This window comes from Amphiprion ocellaris, chromosome 2 (assembly GCF_022539595.1).
Source record: "Amphiprion ocellaris isolate individual 3 ecotype Okinawa chromosome 2, ASM2253959v1, whole genome shotgun sequence".
NCBI lineage: Eukaryota > Metazoa > Chordata > Actinopteri > Pomacentridae > Amphiprion > Amphiprion ocellaris.
This window is the reverse complement of record NC_072767.1, coordinates 34,267,902-34,294,703: the sequence shown is the minus strand read 5'-3', so window position 1 is coordinate 34,294,703 and position 26,802 is coordinate 34,267,902. Positions and strand designations below refer to the sequence as shown.

General features: G+C 41.4%; 1 protein-coding gene across 1 annotated transcript; it reads left to right on the top strand.

Annotated features, from left to right (window-relative positions):
* Window positions 1–567: 567 nt before the first annotated feature.
* LOC111570238 (uncharacterized) lies at window positions 568–26,802 on the top strand. Its single transcript, XM_023272883.3, has 14 exons — window positions 568–719; window positions 4,900–5,747; window positions 10,654–10,948; window positions 13,618–13,737; window positions 14,071–14,238; window positions 18,844–19,025; window positions 20,436–20,692; window positions 20,795–20,931; window positions 21,095–21,216; window positions 22,650–22,767; window positions 22,891–23,199; window positions 23,330–23,522; window positions 23,643–24,042; window positions 25,214–26,802. The coding sequence occupies exons 2-14, from the start codon at window positions 5,097–5,099 to the stop codon at window positions 26,072–26,074; spliced, it is 3,813 nt and encodes a 1,270-aa protein (XP_023128651.1). The 5' UTR covers window positions 568–719; window positions 4,900–5,096; the 3' UTR covers window positions 26,075–26,802.

The following is a 26,802-nucleotide window of genomic DNA, read 5'->3' as shown; positions in this document are numbered from 1 at the left end:
TATAATCACATCATGAGAGATGCAGAGAAATAAAATATGCCATCCAAGTGTGAAGTGGGGGTAATTACTGCCAAACGCATGAGGCATGTTTTTAGCAGGTGAGAGAGGAGGGCTATTGGAGAAATTTAATGCATCCTTGAGTGGCAATTTTCTGGTCCAGCTTCTGGGTGGCACAACAGGGAAAATGCAAAGTTACTGGAGATGATTATGCAGACTGGCTATATTTAAGCAGATTTTTTAAAAGCATGCTGCATGGCTTCAAAGAAATAGGAAAATACTGAAGGGGCTTAAAGGAAAATTATCATAATAGGAGTGATGATTAGAAAGCAAAACTGGGGGGTTTTTTTGGAAATGTTTTGTACACGAATATGAGACGAGCTAATTTGTTGGTATGTATGTCTGAGTGTCTCTCAGTGGCCACTATAGTCAGAAATAGCAGGCTTTTAGGGTGACTGTCGTCTTTCTGTGATAGTTACAAACTAATGGAGAGAGAAGGGGGGAGGCAGAGAGAAAGAGAGAGAGAGGAGAGAGGAGAGAGGGAGGGAAGGGGAGGCAGAAGGCATAGAGAGAGAGAGAGAGAGAGAGAGAGAGAGACCGGGTTAAGTGGACAGACTTCACGTTGAGCTCAGATGAACCTCGGCATCGTTTTCCCCACGTTGGACGGTTTCAGCTCCGGTAAAGCAGAAGCAGAGCGACACCACCACTGCTGCCAGCACACGGTAAGCTCCGCCGGTGACTTTTCAATTCCCTGTTTTATCTCCTCGAGTTTACCGACGTGACAAGTTTCCAACCCTCTCCACTTCGCTACTTTTTTTTGTTTTCTTTTTAGCCACAGCGACGCGGTTTTTACAACAGTTTGGAGCGAATTAGCAAGAAAAGCAAACACCCCGGCGTTTCGCTGCCACCAGCATGTGTTTGTGTGGTGAAATAATACTATAAATAATGAAGGAGCGGAGGGTTTGGAGACCATTATTCGTGTCTGACTGAAGTGAACGCCAGCCTCTGACAGATGGTGCGGTTAATTTCGAGTTTCCTTCCTCGCTTTCTGGCAAGAAAGAAAAACCTTTTTTTTTTTTCTGTTTGTGTCTATGTGTCCGCGCGCGCGCTGGGTTCGTGCGCGCGGGCTGGAGACTCACCTGCCCGCGTGCACTTCTCACGCGGGGATGCTCGCTTTTGCTAAAAAAAAAAAAAAAAAAAAAAGACTCGCATGGGTCCCCGGACTTCGCAGCGGTATATATTTATTTTGGATTCATTATAATAGTTAGACCAAGTGTGTAAATCACATTAACATGCATCAAGTAGGTCATTTTTTCTGGCTTCCTCTAACAAGACAAGGTCACGCTCCGGGCTGTTTAGTGTAGCTCTTCTGGATATGCTAATAAAGCGTCCAGATGTGAGTGTGCCTGCGTGCGTGTGCATGTGCGTGTGTGTGAGGGACCAAAGCCAGGCTGCGATGAGCCATCATCTGCTTTAAGATGTGGGTTTGTCAGAAAGGGTTGCACGAAACAGGAGAATACCTAATACTGCGATATTTAGCTTCTCTGCTTTACATTGTGATATATGAAACCGCCACGTGACTTGAATAAGTGTATTTGGACAAAATGAATCTCCCTAGAATGATGGCTGTGATTGCATCTGTATGAGAATAAAAATAATTTGAAAAAAATGCTGAAAAAAAATGTTTTTTTTCATGTGGTGTAGCATTCACAAAGCCATCCAAAGTATTATTTTTGCTTTGGTGACATTCATATCTGTCCTTGCACTTATGATTAAAGAGCTTTGTGGTACTGATTTGAATAAGTTGTGTTGCCTCCATAGTGGCAACCACTGCAAGGCACTGCTGATAGTGGATGCAGTTACCGATCATTTTCATTTTGTGATTATTCTGTTGATTATTTTGTCAAGTAATCTTACAGTTATTTGGTTTTAACGTGTCAGAAAATGGTGAAAAATGTCAATCAGTGATGTCCGCAGTTGTCTTGTTTCATCCACATCCCGATGATATCCAGTTTACTGTCACAGCGGAGTAAAGAAACCAGAGAAAATACATTTATAAGCAATTTGGATCAGAGACTTGATTTCTGTCTTTTAAAAAAACATCCTCACACTCATGAATTGATTATCAAAAATGTTAGAAATTTTTTCAGTATTTGATCAGTCGTTCAGCTCTACTGCCGACTGTCATCAACTTCATCCTTTCTGCAGCCGAAATATTTCCATATAGCTGAAGCTGCGTTTCTTTTAGCCACCAAATCCTTCTTTTTAGTGTCTATCCAGCTCTATTCGCTCATTTTGCTGTGTGCATGTGGAGCCTGCATGTCAACAAACTCAGTGTGTTGTGAATGAAGCTTAAAAGCTTAATAAATCTCAGTTTATCCAAGAACCCTTAAATTGGAGTAAATTATGGTGCTTCCCCTGTGGATTAGTCATGGGAAATGAGAACCAAGTATCAAGCAGCAATGGGAGAAAAAAAACTTTAAGCCTGATGTGTCGCCGCACTTTACATAGCACTGCCTGCAATGATGTTAGTGCATGCCCACGTGGCGGTGTGGGTGCTGAGACGATGTATTGTGCCTCCCTAATGCCTGAGAAGTCATTATCATCCACATCTACTCTCACACAAGTAGATCACCTTGTAACAGCAGAGTCATTTTTTTTTATGACAAATAAAGTCCGTGGCTGAAGACTTGTTCAGCACTCAGCACTTAAGGTTAAGCTGTCTGAGTGTCAAATCTTGACAATAATGAGGTGACTGATGTGCTGAGTACAGTGGGCCCTTCTTCGCCAGTCTGATTTGGAGAGACTTAAGAGATTTCCCTGTGTGCGCCGAGCGGGGGAGAGGCGGTGAGAATGGATGAGAGGTCTGTAAGCATTAAGAGGGATGGCAGGAGCAGAGAAAGCCAGAGATGTTCAAATGGAGCAGAATCTGTCCACGTCTTGGCCGTTTAAGCCAGCCAACCTCCCACCCTCCCTCCATCTTCTCCCTCCCAGTGTACTTCCACCACTACCCCCCTCCCCACCCACCTCTCCCCTGCTCCCTCTTTGCCTCCATCTCCCATTTTTCCCTATGTAAAAGGCCTGACATGCACAGGCTATTTTTAATAAAAACGAAATAGCCTCGTTGCAGTGAAGCAACCCGATGCAGAGTGAAGTGAGACTGAAACAGCGATTTGCAATTTAGAGCTATGTCACCACTCATCATTCCATTCTGAGCCGGCAACAGCAAATCGTCCTCACGCTTTCATCCTCTATCCCTGCCTTACATTTCACACATATCTCGCGCACACTCATACTCGGAAGACTTCAAACAGCGGTGAATGACATGTACTGCTGGCAACGTGGGTTTTGGAGCAAAGCTGGCAGAGAGAAATGTAAGCCGTGAGCTCAGTCTATGCTAATGCACAATAGCAGAAGAAGACAAAAGTGTTGTACAGGAGCCACTTGTATTTTTCATAGATTTGAGATGCCGGCAAACAGATGCAGATGCTGAACATGGAGCATTACATATGGATGGCTTGGTGTAATTTGGTGTGAAAAGTGAGACAAAAAAATTCAAGGGTGGATTTTTCTTTTGAGGAAAAGGAGCAGAAATTACTTAATGCTTCCTGTGATCAAATTCTCAATTTGAGTCAAGCTGTACTTTTTTAAGTAGGTCAGTATCTGCAGAGAAAAAGAACATTGGTTTCATTTTCACATGCTTCTCCTCGCATATGAAGCATATCAATTTGGATGTATCAGAAATTGTTATGGTCCATATTATACCACGCTATCAAAGGCTGCTGCATTTCTATAGGCCCACCCTGTGCCTATTTTCCACTAAATTAATCAAAGCACGTGCACGTCCTTTGTGCATTTATTAAGTGAGATGAGACCAGAGGATTTGGGTTTGTCAGCATGCACTATATCACTTATGTCCTTCAGCCAAATTATTGATAATTTGCATGCAGCTGCAAGTGAATTTTAATGCTCAAATGCATTAATGAAAACTTTATTTAAATGTGTTGGAAGCCTACATGGCTGTGTTCCTCTGACTCATGCACTGTTGCAGTGTGGGGATGATAATGCACATCTCCATGCGTGCATAAGGGTGAAAACAGATGTCAGTCCAGGAAATAGTGAGGCAGAGTGATGGATGCAGGTGGGACGTGGATGGAAAAACTGACATCACACAGTTTCAGTCTTTTTAAGTTGCTGACACTTTTTCACCGCATCAAGTTTCAAAGATCAATGGCCTGGGATCTGATTCAAATACTGACAAAACGCAGATCATTAAACTTTCGGGAAATGAGGACAAGTCATTGATTAAATTATTTATGAGCCTAATTAATCTCTTAAGGGGAACTTCTCTCACTACTGGGCATTGAAGCATGGGGAGACCATCTTTAGGGATGGCATCAATCACCTGCTGTCCAGGCAATTGTGTGTGACAGGGAGCAGTAAAGTACCTGAGCTCCACCTCATCGTCAAGCCCTCGGGCTCTAAATTAATTGAAATTTTTTAAGACCATACTTATCTCCCTGCAAATGCGATCAATACCCAGATTCACACAAAACAGCAACGACAACAGCAGTGGGAAGAGAACGACTAATCACATCAGGTACAAAGTGAACCCTCCCATTTTTGGTAATTTCTTATCAGACCGTAATGTTCATAGTTTCTGTGTAAAACTCGCGGCTATTTTTACAGCATCTGGCAGAGAGCTCTGATTAGCAAACAAAGCTGTTCACCAAACAGTAGAGAAACATTTATCTAGAAATTGGTCTCAAAATATCCTCGTCCTTACTAGATAATGAGGAAGATGTCAGCTTCTTTGTGCCTCTTTCAGATTTGTATCTTGAAGAACTTGCTTTCCATTTTAATGAATACAGTCAAGACTGCACTAATTATGTCTTCTCTCAGGTGATCCTGTGCAGCATGTGTACTGCATGGGAATATGTGAGGAAAGGAGGCGAAATGAAGACGCGCTCTGGGGAGAAGAAACGAAACACCCAAGCGGGAGCAGAAAACACACTGCAAACAAGCTATCATAATAGCCTACATCTGATCATCTATTTGTCAGCTATTCCTTGAAACAGACTATTTGTTGAACATCCGAAATGGCAGCACATGTTGTGCTTCTTTTTTTTTTATTCTGCAAAGGGGAAAGAAATGGCATTTCGGGGGCTGCTGGCCTTTTGGAGGAAGATCAGGACGTATTATCGAGCAAAGAGGAACAAGTTTTACCTCACCCAGAGTCCAAGGACAACTTTTTCGTGAGGATCAAAGAGTTGGAGGAAAGTCAGGCTCAGGATGCAAGAAGTGATGCAAGATCCCTGCCAAATGTGGCATTTCAACTAAATGACGCAAAACCTAATGATTTTGACTTTAAGAATAACGCGGCGAGGCAAATGGTCATACTTAAACATCCTGAACCTTCTGCCAAGTCCCTAATATCTAAACATAGCCCTGAACTCAGTGTGAACCGCAAGAAAAGAAGCAATTTGACTAATGGAGTGGTTGAAGGTGTAATTAATGATCAGAGTCTAGTGCCAAGTTCAGAGGAGGAGGATGCTTTGCAGGCCGGGCTCTATTTGGAGACAGGTGTCGGCGACGTTCAGCCTGAGCAGACACAAGGCCTCTTTAAGTGGGTCACAGAGTCTGAACAGAATCGGTCGGAGCCTCGATCTCGCCATCGGAGGAGCTGGCTCTGGAACCAGTTCTTTGTGATTGAGGAGTACAGAGGACCTGAGCCAGTGCTCATTGGACGGGTAAGCTGTTGTTCACCACCTGCCAGCATGCTCATGTGAATCACCAGCATTGTATTGTAAGAAATTATGTTCATGCCTCATTCAAGAAAAGACTTTTCCAAGCGCATGCATTTCTGTAGACAAATTACAGTCACACAAAGAATGATTTAATTGCAGCAAACAAAAATATCTTCTGTGCTCAATAGATGCTGCTAAATGTTTCCATTTTCAACATAAATGCACAATTATAACCTTTTTAACCCACTTTCACTCTTTAACTCTCAGTTTTCCTGCTCCATGTAGTCAGAAGCAATCACGTTGTCATGCTGTCAACATCTCTGCTCTTTGCGCTCTCAGGTTTGAGTGACAGAGTGCCACAATTCCAACCAATCTGAAAGTTGGAAATTGAAGTTGGTAATTTCAAAACAGCTGTCATGTCTTGCAATGTTATTGGTTACAAGAGAGGCAGGGAAGCACTGGCAGAATGATAAGCACCTTCACAGCCTCACCTCAGTATTTCATATGGTTTAAATAGAAATAAACAAAGTTTTTACACTTGGTTGAAATGGAAAAATTGACATTCCAGTAAAAGAGTTACCTTCTTGTGCTTGTATGCTTCTGCCTACCAAGTCAAGTTGCAGTTTATATCCAAGTTGGTCCAGTCTTGACCTTTGCCTTTCTGAAGATAAAATGTCATGACTTCATCATTTTATCCTGTTAGACAGTTCTGTCAAATTGTGTCATATTTAGTATATGATTCTTGAGTTATGGCCAAAAGCGTGCTTTGTGAGGTCATAGTGACCTTTGACCCACAAGATGTAATTAGTTCATCCGCGGGTCCATGCAAATATTTGTGCCAAATTTGACGAAATATGCTCTTGGCATTCACGAAAATGGGATGGATAGACAACCCAAAAACATAATGCTTCCGGCCTTGGATGTCATCTGCATAGAGGCATAAAAATGTGACAAAGCACTATGGAAATAAGTCATGATATGTATGAGCTGAACAGCCACTGAAGCATCTGCTTTAGTGAAGAGCAAAAAAATATCTGTGTGGAGAGAAAAAAACTGTAGATCTCCTTAAACGAATGCATGAAACAGACATCAGTGCATCATGTTTTCTACATAGAGGTTTCACTGGTGCTTCTTTAAACACATCCTCTCATCTTCTGTTACATCTTCTGCAACTGCACCATCCAGAGAAGAAGTGCCTCCAGCTCGTTGTCTCAGTGACCCAGCTCCTAATATTTGCATAATCATAGTGAATAGAAACATCCCTGAACGAGGTATTTTCTTTTCCAGATATCTTTTCGACTTAAGAATGACCCCTCAGTTGCTACTAACATAGCTAACTGACTTACTGATATAGTAACCTCCTTCTGGCATTGAGTTAAAATGTGATTTAGCTCACAGTCAAACAACATCATATCTTAGATTTAGATTTTTTTAAATTTATAGGCACAGTTAATATTAAATGTGACAGTTTCTTAAAGGGACTCCTCAATATTGAGTTTAAATTTGAAGTGCATGCTTTTAACATATTAATGAATGCCAAACAAGTTTACACATGAATGATAAAGCCTGTTGGAGAATGATAAAGCTCTCTGTATTTCACAGCATATGGGCAAGTGTCAAATTAAAAGTCTGGGAAGTGACTTTAGTGATGGAGATGAAGTAGATTACAGCAGCTAGGTGTGAACGGTGAAAAAAAGAAAAAAGCATTCAAGAAAACTTTTGAATGCTCTGAATTAAAAAGGAAAATTGTGTTCAGAGGAAAGTTTGCAGTCAAAACTACTGTGTAAGCATGTATCAACAGTCTTTATGTAATTACTTTCACTGCTAAAATAGCTAAACAAAAGTTCCACACTGCAGGTCTAATGCCGTGACTGTGTAGCTTGAATTGTCAAGTTAGTTTAGCAAACTACCTTTTCAAATAGCTAGCTAGTGAGCTTAATATAGTGCAAAACAAATTCATTAATCTAGGTTAATAACCAAAACTATAAGCTATATATGGGTGTTCTGTGCCTGCTTATCTTTGCCAGTGCTTCACTAATTCCCCATTAACCAGTGTGAAACTAGCAGTGTAGTTCAAAATATAGCAGACATACAGAAATTTGCTGTTCTGAAATTGCTGGAGGTTGATTCATCCAAGCAGAAAGTGAAGGTTTTGTTGTGATATATTGTGTTTTTGTCCTGTTTTTCTGTTTTATGAGATAGACTGTGAAGGCAGGCAGGTAGTGTGGGGAAAAAGAGCAGGGAAATGACATGCAGTGAAGGTGCCCATGTGATATGTGCCCTAACCATTTTGCTGTTTAGTGGCCCGAAAAGCAAACTTTTACCTTATATTACTCACACAAATTTCATCTCTGGAGTGCTTTGTCACCCCAAACAGCCAGTGTTGCATCTACATGGATGTTAGTTGTCACTGAGAGAGGGCAAATGAGCAAACTGTGCACTTAAGGTGATCCTAAAGCTACAGAACAGCAAATGTGAAAAAAGGAGAAAGATTTATTTGTAATTGTATAGTAGTAGTTTCACTAAAAATGTCATGTATGTGTGTGCAAGATGTTTTTCTGTGTTCACAATGTACTATCATGCTCCCAGGAATGATGCAAAAGCATAATTGTAGTGTTTAAGCATCCCCACTCTTCATGTCATTTGCATGAGTTTTCACAGTCGCCACACCAGCAACCTTCAAGCACTGTCGGTGCCGCTACACGAAAAGTGTCTGAGATGATTTAATCCACAGTACACCTGAACCATTCCATCCCAGGGGTTCACTTGGAGTATTTCACAGTCAGGCGCTCCACACTAATGCAACTGCTGGCAGCTACAGTATACTCAGAGTAGGATTATATCAGCTGTAACGCTAACAGGGAATGCTGCCAGCCACTTTGTAGCTAGCAGTATACTTTATAGTGACAGTCTAGATTGGATTCTTACCAGTGCAGTATACACCTCATAAATGTTTAATCTTCCTCTCTGGTTGTTATTGATACAGTCAGGGAGGGGTGTTAAAGCAATCAGCGGACACACGGGACTGCTCATGCTTCTGCAAGCGCAGTCTTGATGTTGATATTCATGTAATAAACTACCCCTGCATTGTGAGGGGGTTGAAAGCATAGCGTTTTTTCTCTCAGTGGCAGCTCACTTTGTTTGCCAAAAATAGAGGGATGATCATGTCAAACCTATTGCCGGTGCGAGGTTTGAGGTGAGCTATCAACAGTTCACATCACAGGTACCTCAACCTGTGCAGAAGAAGAAGAAAGAATTCGGCTGCCAGAGAAAGAAGCAGATATAAGCCCGGAGGTGGATGTACTGCATCGAGTGAGAGGAGGGGGAAAATTGAGATTACAGACTGAGAGGGAAAGTGACAAAGGGACTGGAAGGCACAGTTTCGTCTTTTCCTTGCTTTGTTTGTAAGGGGTGGATGAAATTCTTCCCCACCGTGAGAGTGTTTTTCCATGCTGACTGAAGCACAGCAGGACTGAGCCAGCAATTAGACAGTGAGGAGAGGAGGTCTGGATAGAAAGTGGGAAGTGGGGTGGAGGGGGTGGTGGGGGAGAGCAGGGGAGCGAGGTAGGCACAGACTCTGACAAAGATGTCTCTCGTGGTGAAGTGTGGGATCAAAATCAAAGGTAGCTTTAAGGAAGAAAGGAGGGAGAGGGGTGTGGATGGAGGGATGAATAAAAAAAAACAGTCCCTTATCTAGCAATTTGTAGGGTATGCTATCATGAGTTCTATAATCCCAACTTCATCCCCTAACACATACGCACACAGAATATACACTAATCTCATATTTTCCCTGGTTTCTGCACGCATGATGTGAAGTATGTGACTTGCCCTGAACATATGTTGTTATTATGCACAGCTGTATGCTGCGGTATATAGATACTCATCTGTCCTAAGCACACAAACGATTAGACTAATTCTGCACTTGCCATTATGCAGGCAATTAAATTTGTCTTTGTTGCACAATTTTCATGCCACAGAACGAATACGCTGTGCAAAAGTCATTTGAAATATCCCCACGTTTGTAAACAGACAATGTTGCAGCTGTATTTTAAAGTCAAGGCTTTAGTTCTCATGAGTATCTAAGGTCCACAGCAGAGGTTGTGAGTAAGCCGCGTGGATTATGAACATGTGCAGATGTGCCTTAAGGATAGAACGATGTGAAGGTTCCTGGTCAGAAAGCTCAGTGTGATGAAGGCTGAGTAATCTCTTTAGCTTTCTATTTCTGTGTGTTTGGCCTTTTACCTATCTAGCTCACACTAATATCCTCTCTGCCATTAAATACAGAACCAGTATTCTGCACCAGAGAGCAAAACAGATAGTGTGAGAGAGAGAGACAGAGTAAGAGAGGGAGAAGGGGGGAATGAGAAATGTGAGCAGATGGGCATTCTGTGTAACCGAGGTAACTTGATGAAAAGAGAGAGAAACGAGGGCTGGAAAAAGAGGTAGTTTAAAAGGTACAGGCAAGTCAGGCAGATGGATTTACAAGAAGGCGAAGGAAGGGACAGATGGATAGAAGAGACAAAGATTTACAGATGGATGCCGCCTGCTTTCACAGAATGCATCTGCGAACATATATGTATAACATTTGCAGGGCCACCGTCGACATTGATGTGGATTTGCCCCCAACAAACCCCTGATGGCATGTTTGGTCCAGTGAGTTAATTAGCTGTATGCATCACTACTCATCCTGGTCCCATATGTATCCTCCACACCTGGTGCCATTCATTTCAGACTCACTGAGCACATCTCAACTTAACATAAATCACCCATTTCACACAGTCAGGTTTGCAGCACTTGCCAGACAAATAGAAGAGTGTTAATGAGCGATACCTGCATCAGCTTTCTCCATCTGAAGGTGTTTGCCTGAAGGTGTCACAGTAATCTGCTCTGCATGTGTTTGATTTTGCAGCTGCACACCGATATGGATAAAGGAGACGGACGCACTAAATACATGTTGGAGGGAGAGGGGGTGGGCTCTGTGTTTGTGATCGACAGCAACACAGGCAACATACATGTCACCAAATCCCTGGATAGGGAGGAGAAGGACCAGTATCGTCTCATCGCAACAGCTGTAGACCGTGAGACCGGCCGAGCCCTGGAGCCTTCCTCCGAGTTCATCATCAGAGTGCAGGACATCAACGACAATCCGCCCATCTTCCCAAATGAACCCTATGTGGCCATGGTGCCGGAGATGGCCAACATAGGTACAGCACTATGACAGCGTTAAAGCAAAACCTCTTGACAGGTGGCAGTAAAAATGTTAGTCGTGTTCTCCCTCATGAAGAGCAGCCGCTTTGCTCAGCTTGAATTCATGTCGCTCAGAATGGGTTCCAGTGGAGATAACTTTCACAGAAAAACACCTGAAACTGTGTCTGCAATCATCAGCCTTTCTAACAGGTGTAGAGTAATTTTCGTCTGTAAAATGCAGCATATCACACTGTGGGATTGTAAGCGAGAAGCAGCAATTTTTTGTTTTGTTATGGGATTTTTTTAAGGGCTCTATGAGAGAATAAGTTCATTCTTGGACACTCCATTCAGATGCTGAATGAATAGAAAGATGTTGGGCTATATAATAGATAAGGAGTGATTTCAGACAGCCTGAATGTGCAATTCTAAAACCTACATGTTGGCAAAGTCAACATGTTAACAAGATTATTTTTCATTGTCTGTTCTCGATTATTCAATGAGTTGTTTGGTTTAGAGAATGTCAGAAAATGATGAAAAAACGTCTATTGGGTTTCTAAAAGCCCAACATGACAAAGGTCTTTTTTCTAAAAGCCACAAGTATTCAGTTTGCTGTCATCAAAGAGTAAAAAACAACTAACAGGAAAATATTAAAATTTAAGAAGGTTGAATCAAAGAATAGTTTGGTCAAAACAATACTTAAGGCAAATGATTAATCATCAAAACAGTTGCAGATTAATTTAACAATTGACGACCTAAAAGATGATGTTGGCATGCTAAATTCTAATATATATTAGTTACTATAGTGGTCTAGCCTATTAGTATGCTAACCTTTGCTAATACGCAGCAAACACTTGGGTCAGATTGAGAGGAATGCCATTTGCTTTGCAGTTATTTGATCATAAACTAATGACGTAAACTCTAGAGATCACCAACATCCTGAGTCATCCTCTTCTGCACTGCCAGTTTTAGAGGAAAACCCATCCAATAGATGTCAAATCTTTTCCATCAGGATTACAGCAGTGGACTAACTGACGAACTAACAGACTGGCATTGTCAGTTTCCTGCTTGCATGGCTAAACAATATCTTAAAACAAAGTCAACTTCCCAGCTATCATATTTATGTCTGCAGTATTCTTGACAAACTCATGGATTTGTCAAAATGTCCAAGTTTCCCTGACTGCAGCCTGCAGAATAGATGGGGTTCAACATCAAACATTTCATTCCACCAACTGTGATTTGACTGTTGTAAAACTTTATTTAATGTAACTAGGCAGCTTTCCATTGCAACAGCTCAGGGCAGGTGAGAGGTGACACGAATGTCTACAGGAACAGCCCCCTAATCAGCCCTATTAGCTTTTCTGTTTCTACCGCGGTGCAACCTCCAACCATAACATTAACTCCAGTTGTATGAACACATGAAGTAGAACAATCGAGAGTTTTTCTGTTAGCTTATATGGTACATTTTAGATTATTCAACGAGGATATTGAGAAGGCAGAAAAATGGATCCCTTTATCCTCTCTGAGTTTAACTAATTGTTTTCCCTTAGTTTAACCAGTCAGTGTCAAGATTCACACAGCAGTTTTTTAGGGCCAGTCAGACTTACCCACCCCAGAGTAGACATGTTTTTGTCCCCCAAAATCTAGCCCCGGAAGAGGTTTTACAGGGGCGGTTCCAGCATTCAGAAAATGCACAAATGTTCCTGTGGTGGAAAACAACTAGTTTTGGTGATGGGATTTGATGGGGTTAAATGATGCTGAAAATGTATGTGCCTTTATAGCTACCGGTATGAGTTAATTAGTTTATAACGTCACTACTTCTTCCACAAGATTTCATCATTTTTTTCTGATTTGTTTACATCCAGAGGGGAATGTGAACACAATGTAAATCCTTGTTACAAGCCCGATGACAGTGGTGGAAAGCAACTATAGACATTTACTGAAATACCATACTTAAGTACGAATTTGAGGTTCTTGTTTTTATGTGTGTTCAGACTTTTAATGTTTGGGATAAAATACCCAACAGTATAGTATAGTATATCTTAAAGCCAATTAGTGATTTCTGTGCGACTGAAGCAAATTTTGAAAGCAGATGGCGGAAGCACATGTGGTTCTATTCATACTATTATAGGTACATGTCAGTATGCTGCAGACAGTCACATTGCTCCACTTATCAAACACAGAAAAACACACAGGGCTCCTGTGGATATTTCTGAAAGGTTGGTTGTGACGCTGCAGTTTTTACAGGATATAGCAGCTAGTTACAGACTGGGTCGTGGCACTGTGTTAAACTGGTCATAACCGAGGTTTGCTGAGTACAGTGGGTGGAAATAACGTGGTTAAATTTGCTGCCTGTGGTACAACTTAAGAGATGGTAACTGTACTATACTGAAACTGGGTATTCGACCACGTGTTCTTTCATTCTGTGCATATCGACACACAGCTGAGAACTGGATTATCCTTATAATCCTACATATTAAACATGTGATATTCAAAGGATAGATGTAGCGTAAGATTACACTTCCCTGTGGGGAAAATTCAGGCTTTACGGCAGCTGAGGAGGAGTGTAGATATATTTAGGGTGAAGTATCATTGTTAGATAGCTCATAAACCAGTGACCTGCTTAGCGACTTCAATTTAAAACGGCCTTTTGCTGTGTCACCTGTGTCATGCCTCCTCTCTTTCACAGGCACGTCCATCATCCAAGTCACAGCCAGGGATGCGGATGATCCAACATATGGAAACAGCGCCCGGCTGGTGTATGCCATAACTCAGGGCCAGGACTTTTTCTCTGTGGACCCTCAGACAGGTCTGTTCACATCCTCTCTTGTAGCACACGTGCCCTTTAAAGCTGTTTGATAAAATGCCTCTACAGCTGATGGCTTTACATAGTTGATCCCATCGGTGCTCTTAGAGATCATATGTTATACCCTTTCCAACCAAATCCCCAGTGTGGCTGAGAACATTTGCATCAACTTGCATTTTATACGATCTGTTCAGAAACAGAAGCAGCCCCAAGTCATATGTTTCTAAAATGTATGCATCTGACTCGCTTTGATGATAATGTCAAGAGACGTTGTGTCACAGCGAAATCTGTCGCCGTCTTGATTTTTGCTCCACGTTCCGCTCTGCTCTCCACCAGGCGTCCTTCGGACAGCCATACCTGACATGGACAGAGAGACTCAGGATGAATATCTGGTCGTCCTCCAGGCCAAAGACATGGGGGGGCATCTGGGTGGACTATCAGGGACTACGACCGTCACTGTGAGGCTGAGCGATGTCAACGACAACCCCCCTCACTTCAGAAGGAGTAAGCACTGCCGTTATCAGATCAACCACTTAACTGTTGGCTGCTTTCTATCTCCATAGCTGTAGAATATGTGTGAGTGAAGATTAAAATGATGAAACATCCTGTAATGGCATTTGTGACAGCAGTCTAATATTTTCTGCCTCCTTTGGGTCCTGGTTGCCTTGTCAGGTTCAAGATAAGACGTAAGCTCCAAAGTAGCTAAACAGCCTGTCAGTCCAGCATTCGCTTTCTGTTTTATGCTCTCCTCCTAATCATTGTTTTTGCCATCAATTGTTATAACATAACCTCTGCCAAGAAGAGTGGCATTAACATTCATGCAAACACTCCCGTTTGGTCCCCGAGGTTCAAATGGACTGTAGACGTAGAAGAGTGAAAGATCATGTCCGCTTTTTCTTATCCAGGCTTTTCCCTGTTCCATGCTATTAATATTTCATCTTAAAGTTCAGTGCTTTCTGCTTCAATAGACAGTAAAATCACTGCAGAATGTGTCTAACACTTTGAGACATATACTGCATTTCTCTATATACTACCTCCACTCTGTTCGCTTTTCCCCCTTTCTACCCTACTTCTTCATCCTGACCGTCTCTGCTTACTGCCATTCATCTTAATGCTTAAAGCCCCCTTTTCCTCATGTTGATGTATTGTGCTGCAATACAATGTTTTATAGAAGCCATTTAATATTTCCAAATGCCAGCAGTCTGTTGTTTATTTACTGATATCTGACTATATCTCCCCCCGCACTCCCCACTTCACTGCGGGTCATTATTTTCAGTTTGACAATAATGCCACAATTTAGGCAAACGGCTCATTTAGTATGCTCTTTGAATGCGAGGGGTGTGATTCTTAAATGTCCTTCATTATGTGGCGGATTCAGATGATTAACAATCAGCAAGGTAGTGCCACTTTGATTAAAATGAAAGCATTTCTCAGAATTTGCCTCTTGTTGCCACGCAGCATTCCAAGTGATGCAGAAGTCATCAAGGGACGCCAAGTAAATGACATGACCTGCCACAGATCACTGGCTGCCTCTTCATGCCTGCTAAGTGGACAGACTGTAATCCAGGATAAACAATAACACAAGCACAGATTTAGCCAGCAAGGCTTTAATTCTCGGCTTAATAATTACAACTCGTGAACAGCAGAAGGAGACAATTAATCATCAGTTAATTTGATGGGGTTTATGCGTTTGTCACAGTGGTGATGGGATTATACATACCTGCTTGTCTAGAGATTAAAATCAAATCAACTAGATCTGCATTCATGTTACATTTAAGACACACAAGGAAAGGAATATGCAAAATAACATGCAAAATAATCGTGCTGTTAAAGGAAATAAGGTGTGAAATTGTGCTGCTGCTATTATGGTTTGGTCACAAGGTCCCAGAACCTAATAACATGTTTAGTTGTATAATATATCAGATAAAAAAGCAAAGATATTCTCTCCACAATAATATCAGCTGAAGTAAAGTAGCTAATGCTTACATTTAACTCTCTGAACTCTGAGCAGTTTCTCTGCATTTTTACTCACTGGCCTCATTTTTTTTGTTCTAATGAAGTCCTGCACCTCTATGGAAACGGCACAGTCATGGCTGGAAGGAGAGAACTGAAAAACCTATTCTGTACAGTATGACGTAACTATAACTCTGTAAATCATAAAAAAGGAAAAACTAAATATTTCTTGAAATATGTATTTTACAAAAAATGGAACAACCTGGAATTAACATGTGCAACATTCCTCCAAGTGCCCCCATATGTTAGTAATATTAAAAACAACAGTGGCTTCACATGGTATAGATAGATGAAGTGTTTAAAGCACAGCCTGCTGTTCATCCTAGTTCAGCTGAAAAGTCTCACAATCTTCATCACATGACAGTTGTCTGCAGCTGAGTCTGACGTGACTTCTCGATTGTGCCAAGGTGCGAGAATATTTTTTCAGAATGTGGTTAATGTAAACACTTGATTTTTGTCTAATTTTGAAATGAGTTATCGAGAAAAATTCATTTCGCTGAAACTTCACTATTATCTGCTTAGATTCTGTTCATTTTTCCAACAGATTCCCATGATTAGCTCAGGAACTACCCAAACAGTCTTTTAGTTTTTAAAGTTTCTGGCTCTGATAAATGGTGCAATTCTGGCAATTTTAAAATATAACACGCTTTTCAAGCCTGCCACTGAGTTTTGGGGTTGAAGGGGTTGAATAGTTTGAGCTAGCAAATGTTTGTCGCTTTAATAATACCAGTTAAGCAAATAACATAGCTGTCAACTTTTTTTTTCTGGTAGTTGAAGGGTAAATTAATCTACTGTTTCAGTGTCAAACGTAGAACTCAGGTTTCCTGTCATTGCCTTCAATTGGTTTAAAATGCTGCTGGAAGGGGAAAAAAAACAGATCATGTAACTACCACACTTGCCTTCCTGCACTGATTCCCTGTTCTTTTGCGCATTGATTAAAAAAAAAAAAATCTACTGTTTACTTTCAAGACCTTGCATCATCAAGTGGTTACCTATATTATGGATCTACTAACTCCGTATGAGCCGGGAAGTCATTTTAGATTCTTGTTCTGGTTGTTTCCAGCACCTCATTGCTGACAAAGACCTGTTGTGCTTTTGCAGTCTGAACCCTCAAACCATGGAATGAGTTACCTGAGATCTGAGATTTGATTCACTAAATCTATCACTGTTCTTAAATCTTAATTTGTAAAAAAGGCTTTCATATCTATGTGAATTTTAATTAATTTTTATTTTGTATCTTATATATGTTGTGTTTTTGCTCTTGTTTCATACTAGTTTTATTTTTGTCTTTCTGTTTTAGTCCGTTTTTGAAGCACATTTTAATATTGTTAGAAAAATAACCTGTGAATACAGCTTATTACAAGTATAAAAGAGGAAATATATACAGCGCTAAGCCTAGTCTGAATATCCACGTTAGTGTTAATAGCAAGAATTAACAGCTAGAAGTGTTACACTTTGGCCCTGCTGTGATTTGAGCTGCATAGTGATGTTTAGCAGATAAAATGCTCTTAGTTTAGAATAAAAAACACATAGGTGAAGAACCTACAAGATCATATTCTAGAGAGAAACCCAAAAAATCCAAACGATTCCCTCTGAGCAAGCACTTCAGCAACAAATTAAAGACAAAAACTCCATTTTAAAAAGAAGAAGCCTCCAGCAGAACCAGGCTGAGGGTAAAGGGAAGAGGGAAAAGGACAGCAAAGAAAAAACAGACAACGCATAAGAGAACATAAGAAAATGGTAACGTATAGTGTTAGTGTTAGTTTCCAATTGGCACCAAGCACAAACTTCAATTAATTTTTTGATATATTTGGTGTTAAACCAAAGTGTGGACAAATTGTCATTCACAAACATGGAAGTCGAGCTAGAAAAGAATCCAGGGGATCCCCAAAGTCAGGAGGCTTCATTGTCTGGGGATCGTGAGTGTCTAATATGTACTATTTCATGGCAGTCCATGCAATATTTTGATCTAGTTTTGATCAGTGTGGTGGACTGGACAACTACTTTCATTATTAATGCTGTAGTCCAGACAACCTAAACCATGACTAAAAACTAAAAGAAATATTAAACTGGCATTATTTACCTGATTGGTGACATCTGAAACAGAAAGATTTAAAATCTAATTCAAATGACAGTAACGATGTTAACAGATAAATCAGACAATGCACTGGCAATGTAGTGATACATCTCACATGTTGTAGACTTGACAGGTCTTGCATTGAAATCCTAAGTAGAGGCCGAGACCTTCAAAAAGTTGTCTTAAAACCAGGACCAATCTTGAATACTACAACATTATTTATTATAAGTCCTTGGGTCTAAGAAAAGGTAGAAAATTCTCAACAATATCCACCACGAGCTCACAGAAACCAACATAATGTCTTTAAATTGCTTGATTTGTCTGATTAAGACTTAAAAACCCTCGACTGTCTGTCTGATTAATCCTTTCAGCTCAATAAAAAGAGAGAACATCTACAGTATCCCACATGTTGCCAAAATAATTGATTACTGAGGCCCATAAACTTGTGTTTGAATCATTAGTAGCCAAAATTTGATGCCAGAATGAAGTTCTAATGAAATACACTGGAAAAGTGTGTATCTTCACAAGTCAGTCTTTTTAATTCAAAATTCCTTCTGTGTTACAATTTCTGCTCTGTAGCTCTGCAAGGAGAAAATTTACATCCCTACAAATAGGGAATTCCACACTAAAATTACTGTGGCTTTGAAAGAGACTCACCTCATTTACATGATATTAGCTTTATGCTGAACTTAAGAACTGAGGACTCTGGATGTCGTGCCCCATTTCCTACTTAAGAATTGCATTAGGAGAAGATCTTTTTGTAGCTAGTTTGGACAAGTGGAATTAATAAAGCAACCAGTGCCTGTTCCACTGCATGTACATGTGGGTATGCAAGCTTTAGATTAAGATAAATTTGAAAAACGTGGACAATCCTTCAAACCTGCTCATGAAATATGTGTAGGAGAGCAGCCACATCCATTATGTTAATAACATGGCACAGAATTGAGCCAAACAACAGCCTCATCTAGGATTCAGTGCCAGCGCTCCAACGGTTATATTCAGTGTTTTGTTCCCCACAGGTGCGTGGTCGTTCTCTGTGTCGGAGCTTGCGGCTCCAGGTGTGGAGGTGGGCCGTCTCACTGCGACCGATCCCGATCTGGGGGAAAATGCACAGCTGGAGTTTACCATCATGGACGCCGACGAGGCCGAAATATTCAACGTAACCGGAAGAGACAAAGAGGCAGTCATTGTGCTGAACAAGGTGAGAGACCAGTGAGCAGCTTCAGTTGATTAGCAGAAGATCTGAGGATATATATGCGTGTTTATTCTTAAAAGGCCACATAACAAATGCAAAACCTCTAATTTGTTATATTTCAGGGAATTAACCAAATTTGCTTTGGTCCGGTGTTGCCAATTAATATTTTTTCGGCAGTTAAACACTTCAGCTCCCCACTCGAATATCCTCTGTTGCTGATAGGTTCAGACTCCCAGGGCTCTACATTGGGCAGTTAATGAGAAACAATGAACTAATAATGAGCTAGTTAAAAAAAACACTGTAGCTTATTTGAAGTGATTAGGTGATGTTAAAAGCAGCCAGTGTGAATTTGTCCTTTTACTTTCAAGAGCCCTGACAGCATTGGGCATTCAGTAATAATTACTGTACTGTGGAGCCTTAAATTAAGAGGTTGCAGAGAGTGAAGGAAGAAGAAGGGCTGATGAGTAATTACATGAAAATTTATTAGAGCCAGATTAAAAAAAAGGAAGTCTAAAATGGAATGTATGTTGTATAGAATGAAAAGAGAGAAAGGTATCTCAGATGAATTACGGGGAAGATTAATGTACATATTAACCCTCTGAACCCAAAGCAGTGTGTGGGGTTTTTCTGTTATTGCTCCTCATGCTTCACCACAATATAAAGTCCTGTGCCTCTGTGGAAGCAGTAAAAGCATGACTAGAAACAGAGAGAACTCAGAAATGTGCAGTATAACAAAGATACAAAGCCATAAATCATATAAAAAAGAAAAAAAAAACTAAGTTGAAGTTCTTTAAATATTTCTTTTTTAAAAATATAAGAAAAAAATGGAATTAACATGTACAACATTTTACTCATTGTGCCCACAGATGTTGTCAATACTGGAAAAAAAGTGGTGGCTCTACATATTCCGCATATTTACGTACTTATATTTTTAATTTACTTCCATTAGCTGTATGCATGGTCTGCACTTCAGCCAAATAGTCCCAGAATTTTTGTCAAGTGACATTTTGTTGCAGATGAGCTATTGATGGCTTCCTGGTTACAAAGAGCATTTTTTCTTTTTTTCTTTTTTTTTTGCAGAATGTGGTTACTGCAAACTTTTTTCCTAAGAAATGAGAGTGATTTCCATTAAATATCATGATTTCAAGCTTAGAATTCAGTAATTTTCCCAAACTAAAAGGCATGTCACAGATGAGTAGTTCAAAGGCTGTTGGAAAGTTGAAATTTTTACAATTCTTTGTGTTTTTGCAGATTCCACCGCCAATAAATGGTGTGATTTGGGGGATTTTTTTGTAAAGATAACATGCATTTCACACCCGCAGGCAGATTTTGGGGTTCAGAGAGTTATTATATATAAAGGTCTTAAATAAAGTACAGCTGATACAGACTGAGACTGCTTTATTTATGACCCAACAGCTCTTGGATTATGAAATCCGCAGTTCATACACTTTCTCCGTGGAAGTTGCAAACCCTATAGTGGACGCCCGGTACATAAGGAAAGGTCCCTTTAAGGACCAGGCGACAGTCCGGATCATGGTCCTTAATGCTGATGAGCCGCCACAATTCTCCCATGCTCTGTACCATCTGGATGTGTCTGAGAACTGCCCCCCCGTCTGCTCTGTTGGTCGGGTCTACGCCGTGGACCCAGACACAGGACAAAGCAGCAACATCAGGTGGTTATTACACCATCACTCACTCATTTAGTCGCTCACTCTGGCCTCTCTGGGCTTTCTTTTTCCCTCCTATTCTTGATAGTGCCCATTTCTGTTTCCCAGGTACTCCATCGATCCCCAGTCAGACCCCGAGGCTCTGTTCCGCATCGGCTCTGACACGGGCTTTATCAGCACAGTGATGGAGTTGGACCGTGAGCAGGAGCAGTGGCATAATATCACTGTCATCGCCACACAGAGGGGTATGTCAGCCCCTCTGCCCTCGGGCGCTATGAGCAACAGAGCTCACCAATGTCATATTTCACTGAGAGCGCTGCCTGCAGAAGGGGATACAAAGTGTGCAGTGGAAATGGTTTGAAATTCTCTGATCATTTCAACATTTGTGTCGCTTTCCTTTTCTTTCAGACAATCCGAATCTTGTGTCAAGGGTTGTGGTTGCCATAGAGACACTAGACCAGAATGACAATGCGCCAGAGTTGGACAGGCAATACACAACATCAGTGTGTGACTCCAGTGCCCCCGGTCAGGTCCGTTCTTGTTTTGTTTTTGCCTGATATTACATTTAACTTCAGACTGTGCTCTTGTTTTTCACCCATTCTGTCTCAAGCTTCTTCAAGAGGCTGTTTTTGATAACCTGTAGAATTTCTCTCATTCGTTTTCACTGTTGACTTGAATTTATTGTGGTCCTCTGTTTTTAAAGTAGAGTGGAGACAAAACCAACTCATCATGGTTTACTTGTGTTTTAACCACCAATTATTACTTTGCACCCTGGTCCTGGAATAACCTTCAAAACACACCACAGCTTAATGATTTTTTCTCCCTTTGAGAGTTCAAAGCTCTGATCAAAGGAACTGAAAAGTGCAATTGCTATTTCGAAGCTGCATTTTATTTTGTATATCTTTAGTCCCTTGATTGTTGTTAGGAGTTTTGCTTTTGTCCTGGGTTTGTTGTTGTCCTACATGATTTTATCCTTTTTGTAACTTAACGGCCAGGTTTCCCTCAAAATACAATTTTAATCTAAAAGGGAGGAATTTTTTATTCTATTATAAGCGGTTTACTGTTGTTTGTTATTCTGTAAAACACAAGTGTCTAAATAAGCTATCTTTCCTTTGCGTGTTACACTGAATTGGAAAACCTACTAACTAATTTTTATGACTTTAAAATGGTCAACCTTATTTCAGTTTTGGTTGATTTGGTGACATCTATGGTTACCGGGGCAACAGCAAGTGCAAGATCATCTCAATAAACAAAGGTCGGTAAATAACATTTGCAGTCGCGATCTAATTTCGTGCTGTGCATTTTAAAAGCCTGTCAGAAAAGTGATCGATGAGCAGTCAGTCTGTGTTTTTGTGGCTACTTCACATTTACAGCCTCCCTGTGTTTCACCAGTTGAATGCTTTTACAGTAGTAGTAATAATAATAACAATAAACTAGATTTACACAGCAGTTATGAACACAAAGTTATCGAAGCGTTTTATATGGATAAAGTCCAATTTAAAACATTTCTGAACTGCAATGGGGCAAATAAAATCAGAACATAAAAATACTACATTTTATTATAAAGCGGCAGCTACTGCTTGCAGCATAGAGTAACTTAGTACATTACACGAACATTGATGTAAAATTAGAAACACTGCACCACATGTTTTATTCTCTGCTGGAAATCCCTCATGACAGAACCCACAACTAACAATGACACCTACTCTATAGAGACGTGACTGTAGTATGTAAATTCACTGTGTGGCTTTTTGCTGCAAAGGTAACAACAATAAATAATTAAAAAAAACTTCTAGCAAACCTTTGATCACATGGTGCATATCAGTGAGGGATTTTAATTGGATAGAATGGGTGAATTTCAATATTTCAGATGTCAGAAGAAGAAAATAAATGTATAACTTCAAGAGGTTCTTATCTGCGGTTATTAGTAAAACTGAGCATTGATCCTGATCTTTGTTTGCAGGTAGTTCAGGTGCTACGAGCCGTCGACAAGGACCAAGGAGGTCAGGACGCCCCGGTTCACTTCAGCATCCCGCCAGAGTCCAGTTCTACCGTCAACCTCACCATCCGGGAAACTGGAGGTCGGCATGGTTCTCATTTTCCTTTTCAAGCAGAACCCAGAAACTCGGCACCAGCCAAAACTGGTACATGCTTGTTGTGCAGCTGACCGTGTGTGATGTGTGATTTCTTTGCCACGTTATCAGGTGTGACAGCCAGTCTGGTGCTCCAGTCAGCCTTGGAGCCACTCCCTGGCTTCTCTTCATCTTTACTCACCCTCTATGTGCCAGTTGTGCTTCGCGACGGGGCCTCGGGTCTGACCAACACTGGCACAGTCACTGTGACCATTTGTCCCTGTCTGCGGGGGGGAATGCAAACAGAGGACAGGGGCCGACAGAGGGACAGAAGATGGGAGAGGCACATGGTTTGTCTGCCCGTTTCATCCGCCTCGCCGTCTCTCATATTCAGTTTGGTCACCTTACTGGCCATGCTGGCTTGTGTCACCACTCTGCTGGGTAGGTTCAGTCGCTTCTCTTTGAATATGTTGTTTGTGACTGTTTTGAAAGATGCTGAACAGTTCTGTCAGGTTCCCTCTGCAGTATCTAAACCGTGTGTGGTGTTGTGTCCCTCTTTTTTGTCCTTTAGTGGTGTGTGCACTCTCACTGTCACTGCGCCATCAGAAACGAGACTCCCACTCACCCTTCGAGGAGGATGATGTCAGGGAGAACATCATATCCTATGATGACGAGGGGGGAGGGGAGGCTGACACCGCAGCTTTTGACATTACAGCGCTGCAGAGCATGCACAGAATACAGCACATGCATAACAACAGAAACATGTGAGCTGTTCCCAAAAATTTAAAAAAAAGCAAAGTTTATCCTTGCCATGGTGGCTTGTGGGAGTGTGTGCGTGTTTGTGTATGACCGTGTGCCTCTCTGACATTTATCTCTTGGCACAGATGGTACACCCAGCAGAATCCGCCAAGGGCCAGGACGTACAGCTGGAGTCGTCACACGCGCCCCGGCCTAGACCCTCAGCAGCGCCCCGGCTCTGCTCCGCTCTACGGACGCCTCTGCTATGGCATCCACACACTGCCTGTTCTCAGAGATTATCCAGCCGGGCCACTCGAGGCAGGTCTGCAGCTAACCCAGCTGACCCACGGGCTCACTGGAGGTCACTTCGGCAATTCCCTCGTCATCCAGAACCAAGGCACCTTTGAGCCTCTTCTGCGCTCCCCTGAGATGAGCCCTGGAAGCTTCGAATCAGAACACATGCTGGCGAAGAGCAAAACTGCAGGCAGGGATGAGGGAAGTGAAGCAAACGCAGCTGGCACCAAAGAGAATGAAGACCAGGCCAAGGTCAGACAGCAGTGCTGAGAGAGAGACAGAAAAAAATGATCTAACAACTATATTAAAGAAAATGAAGGGTGGAAGGATTTGAATCTCATAAACAAGTCAACACCTACTGTGGCATTGATTACAGCTGCACAATTGAAGATAAAATCTCAGGCTAAAATATTTAGGATTAAATATGCAACAATTTCAAAATGGAGCTAATCTGCTTCATGTTAAAATCTGCTTCTTTAATCAGATTGTGATTTAAATTGTGGCCACTGACATCAGCTTTTTCAAGTCCAAAGCTCTTTAAACCAGAGAAAAACACAGACAAAAATCTCATCGTTCATAGCCCATACAGCCACTTCAGTGGTATTTTTTTAAAAAGCAAGTTTTCAGAGATGTAGTTTTGCTTTTTGAATACGTGTGCATATATATATTTTGTGACTTTGGAACTTGATGTTTTTTTTTGCACAAATTCAACATTGAAGAGTTTTTATTTGTAACATGCTCATACAGTGTGTGCAGTGAAGTGTAAGGTCACAGTTCCTCAAGGTTGTGCAATAACAATAACATGATGAGCGAGCAATCTTTAAAAAGAGTAGAAAAATCGAAATAAGCCACAACATCATAAATATTAAGTATGTAGAGATTCACAAAGTCAGTAGAAAATTCATGTGTACAATGTTCAGATAGTTACAGTAAAACAAAAAAATCCAAGTATCTGGGTGCTCAAGGCTAAAAGGTTAAAAATCAACATTTATAAAGATTTAGTGGTAACATATTGTATCAGGAAGCACCTTTTTGGTCTTTTTTTTTGTTTATCAGGGACTTAACAAAAAGTTCAGTATAATTACAAAATCAACATTCTTGAGACACAAAACTTCAAGACTCTACTGAGATTACAAAATTTGGTTGCAATGGAATCTGCTCTTCAATCAAGTTCTCTCAGTCGAATAACTCAAAAAATAGACGTTCAAATGTGCCAATGGAAGCTGAAAAACTTGAATATATCCATCATAGCCACATACATTCAAACATATGTCCTGACAGTCTCTTCAGTGATATTTAAATTCCAGCATTTAGTGGTGATCGAATTACATGAAAAGAAATTATTTTAGCCTCTTTTACCTTCCATATCAGTATCTCTGCACGTCTTTTAAAATCGTCTGACTTCTCCCATCTTCTCTTACAGATAAACCCCGCAGAAACAGCATCGACACCAGCCGACACTGCTGCAGAGCTGACCTACTCTGACCCCAATGAGTCTTCATGCCAAAGTCGCACCAGCTTCTCATCAAACCAACAAGAGGGCCGACCGGGGTCATCCCAGACTCAGGTCAGCACTGGAGCCACCAGCTGCACGACGGATGACATTGATACTGATTCCTCCATTCCCTCCGTTTCAGAGCAAAATTATTTAAACGGCAGTCAGATGAGCTGCGGAAACCCTCCTGTTTACCTGAAAGGAGACACGTACAGCATTGTGGGCTCGCTGAACCCAAACGGCAGAGGGACATGCATGAACGGGACCAGCGGCGGCGGGTTGTATCCAACGGGGCTGCAGCTACTGAACATGTGCAGACTCCAGAGAAAGGATTTGCCCTCGCAGTCTTTGCCCTTACCTGGAGGGATGTTCGCTAACAACAGAGGCTGGGCGGAACCTGCGAGAACAGAAGCCGCCGCCCCGCAGCCTCTCCGGATGGAAGAGCTCCTGAACATCCGTCTGGATCAGGTCACCTTCGACCTCTCTCAGCCGCCCTACGACTCGCTGCAGACTTATGAGTTCGAGGGCCGCGATTCGAGGGCCGAGTCTCTGAGCTCACTGGAGAGCGACGGAGAGAAGGACGACGTGAGAGTGGTGGGAGGCATGGAGGAGTTAAATCAGAAGTTTCAGAGGCTCGTGGACATCATCCGAGACCGAGAGAAGGAGAAGGAAGGAGGAGGCGGTGGAGGAGAAGCGACTGAGGGAGGCGTAGCGGCAGAGGCTACTCTCAGTGAGACTCATAAACAAAGTGAGGACAAAGAGAAAGAACAGCAGAGATGGGATTTCTAGACTGCAATAAAGGAGAAGTTTGAGAGAGGAGAACATTCCCTGACAGTGATGGATTTTAAACGCAGCAGGGGTGGGAGAATACACAGCGTTTGACAGAAATCGTCTTGTTTTTGCCCCCTGCCGGGAAAAATCCAGGAGGCTGCCAGTGTAGTGAAGATCTGTGGTGCAATCAGTGCACAGCGTATAGTTTTCACCTCCACTGTCTTTAGAAAATGCATATGGAACCTGTCACTTTTCACACTTTCATACTGTTGTAACTGATATTAATAATGCACTTGGGCTTTCAAAGCTAAAGTTATGAAAAATTAACTTTTTTTTAAAATATTGATTCTGAAGCCCTGAAAGCTGCATTGTTAGAAAATAGGCCTCATCAAATATTGACTTGAATTGTGATATTTAATTAATAGTTTAATAGGGGCACACTCACTAGAAGATCCTTGGAATTTGAATGCATTTGCATCTGAATTGGAGAATTTTCAAACCAACACGAGCGTACATGATGCAGGCCTCCACTGCCATGTGTTCACAGAGTCTCTCCAGGGAGCCTCATTGTATACATTTATATCATGTAGCTCCATAGAGAGAGACAGTCCTGCAATTATTCACCGTTACAGTAGAAAATCCTGCTCACTATGCAATTTGCACAGTTAGAAATGATTAGACTGTCACTGTCAAAGACTTGTGTACTGTTGTGAAAGTACAGTAAATAATGTCCATATGTAGATAAA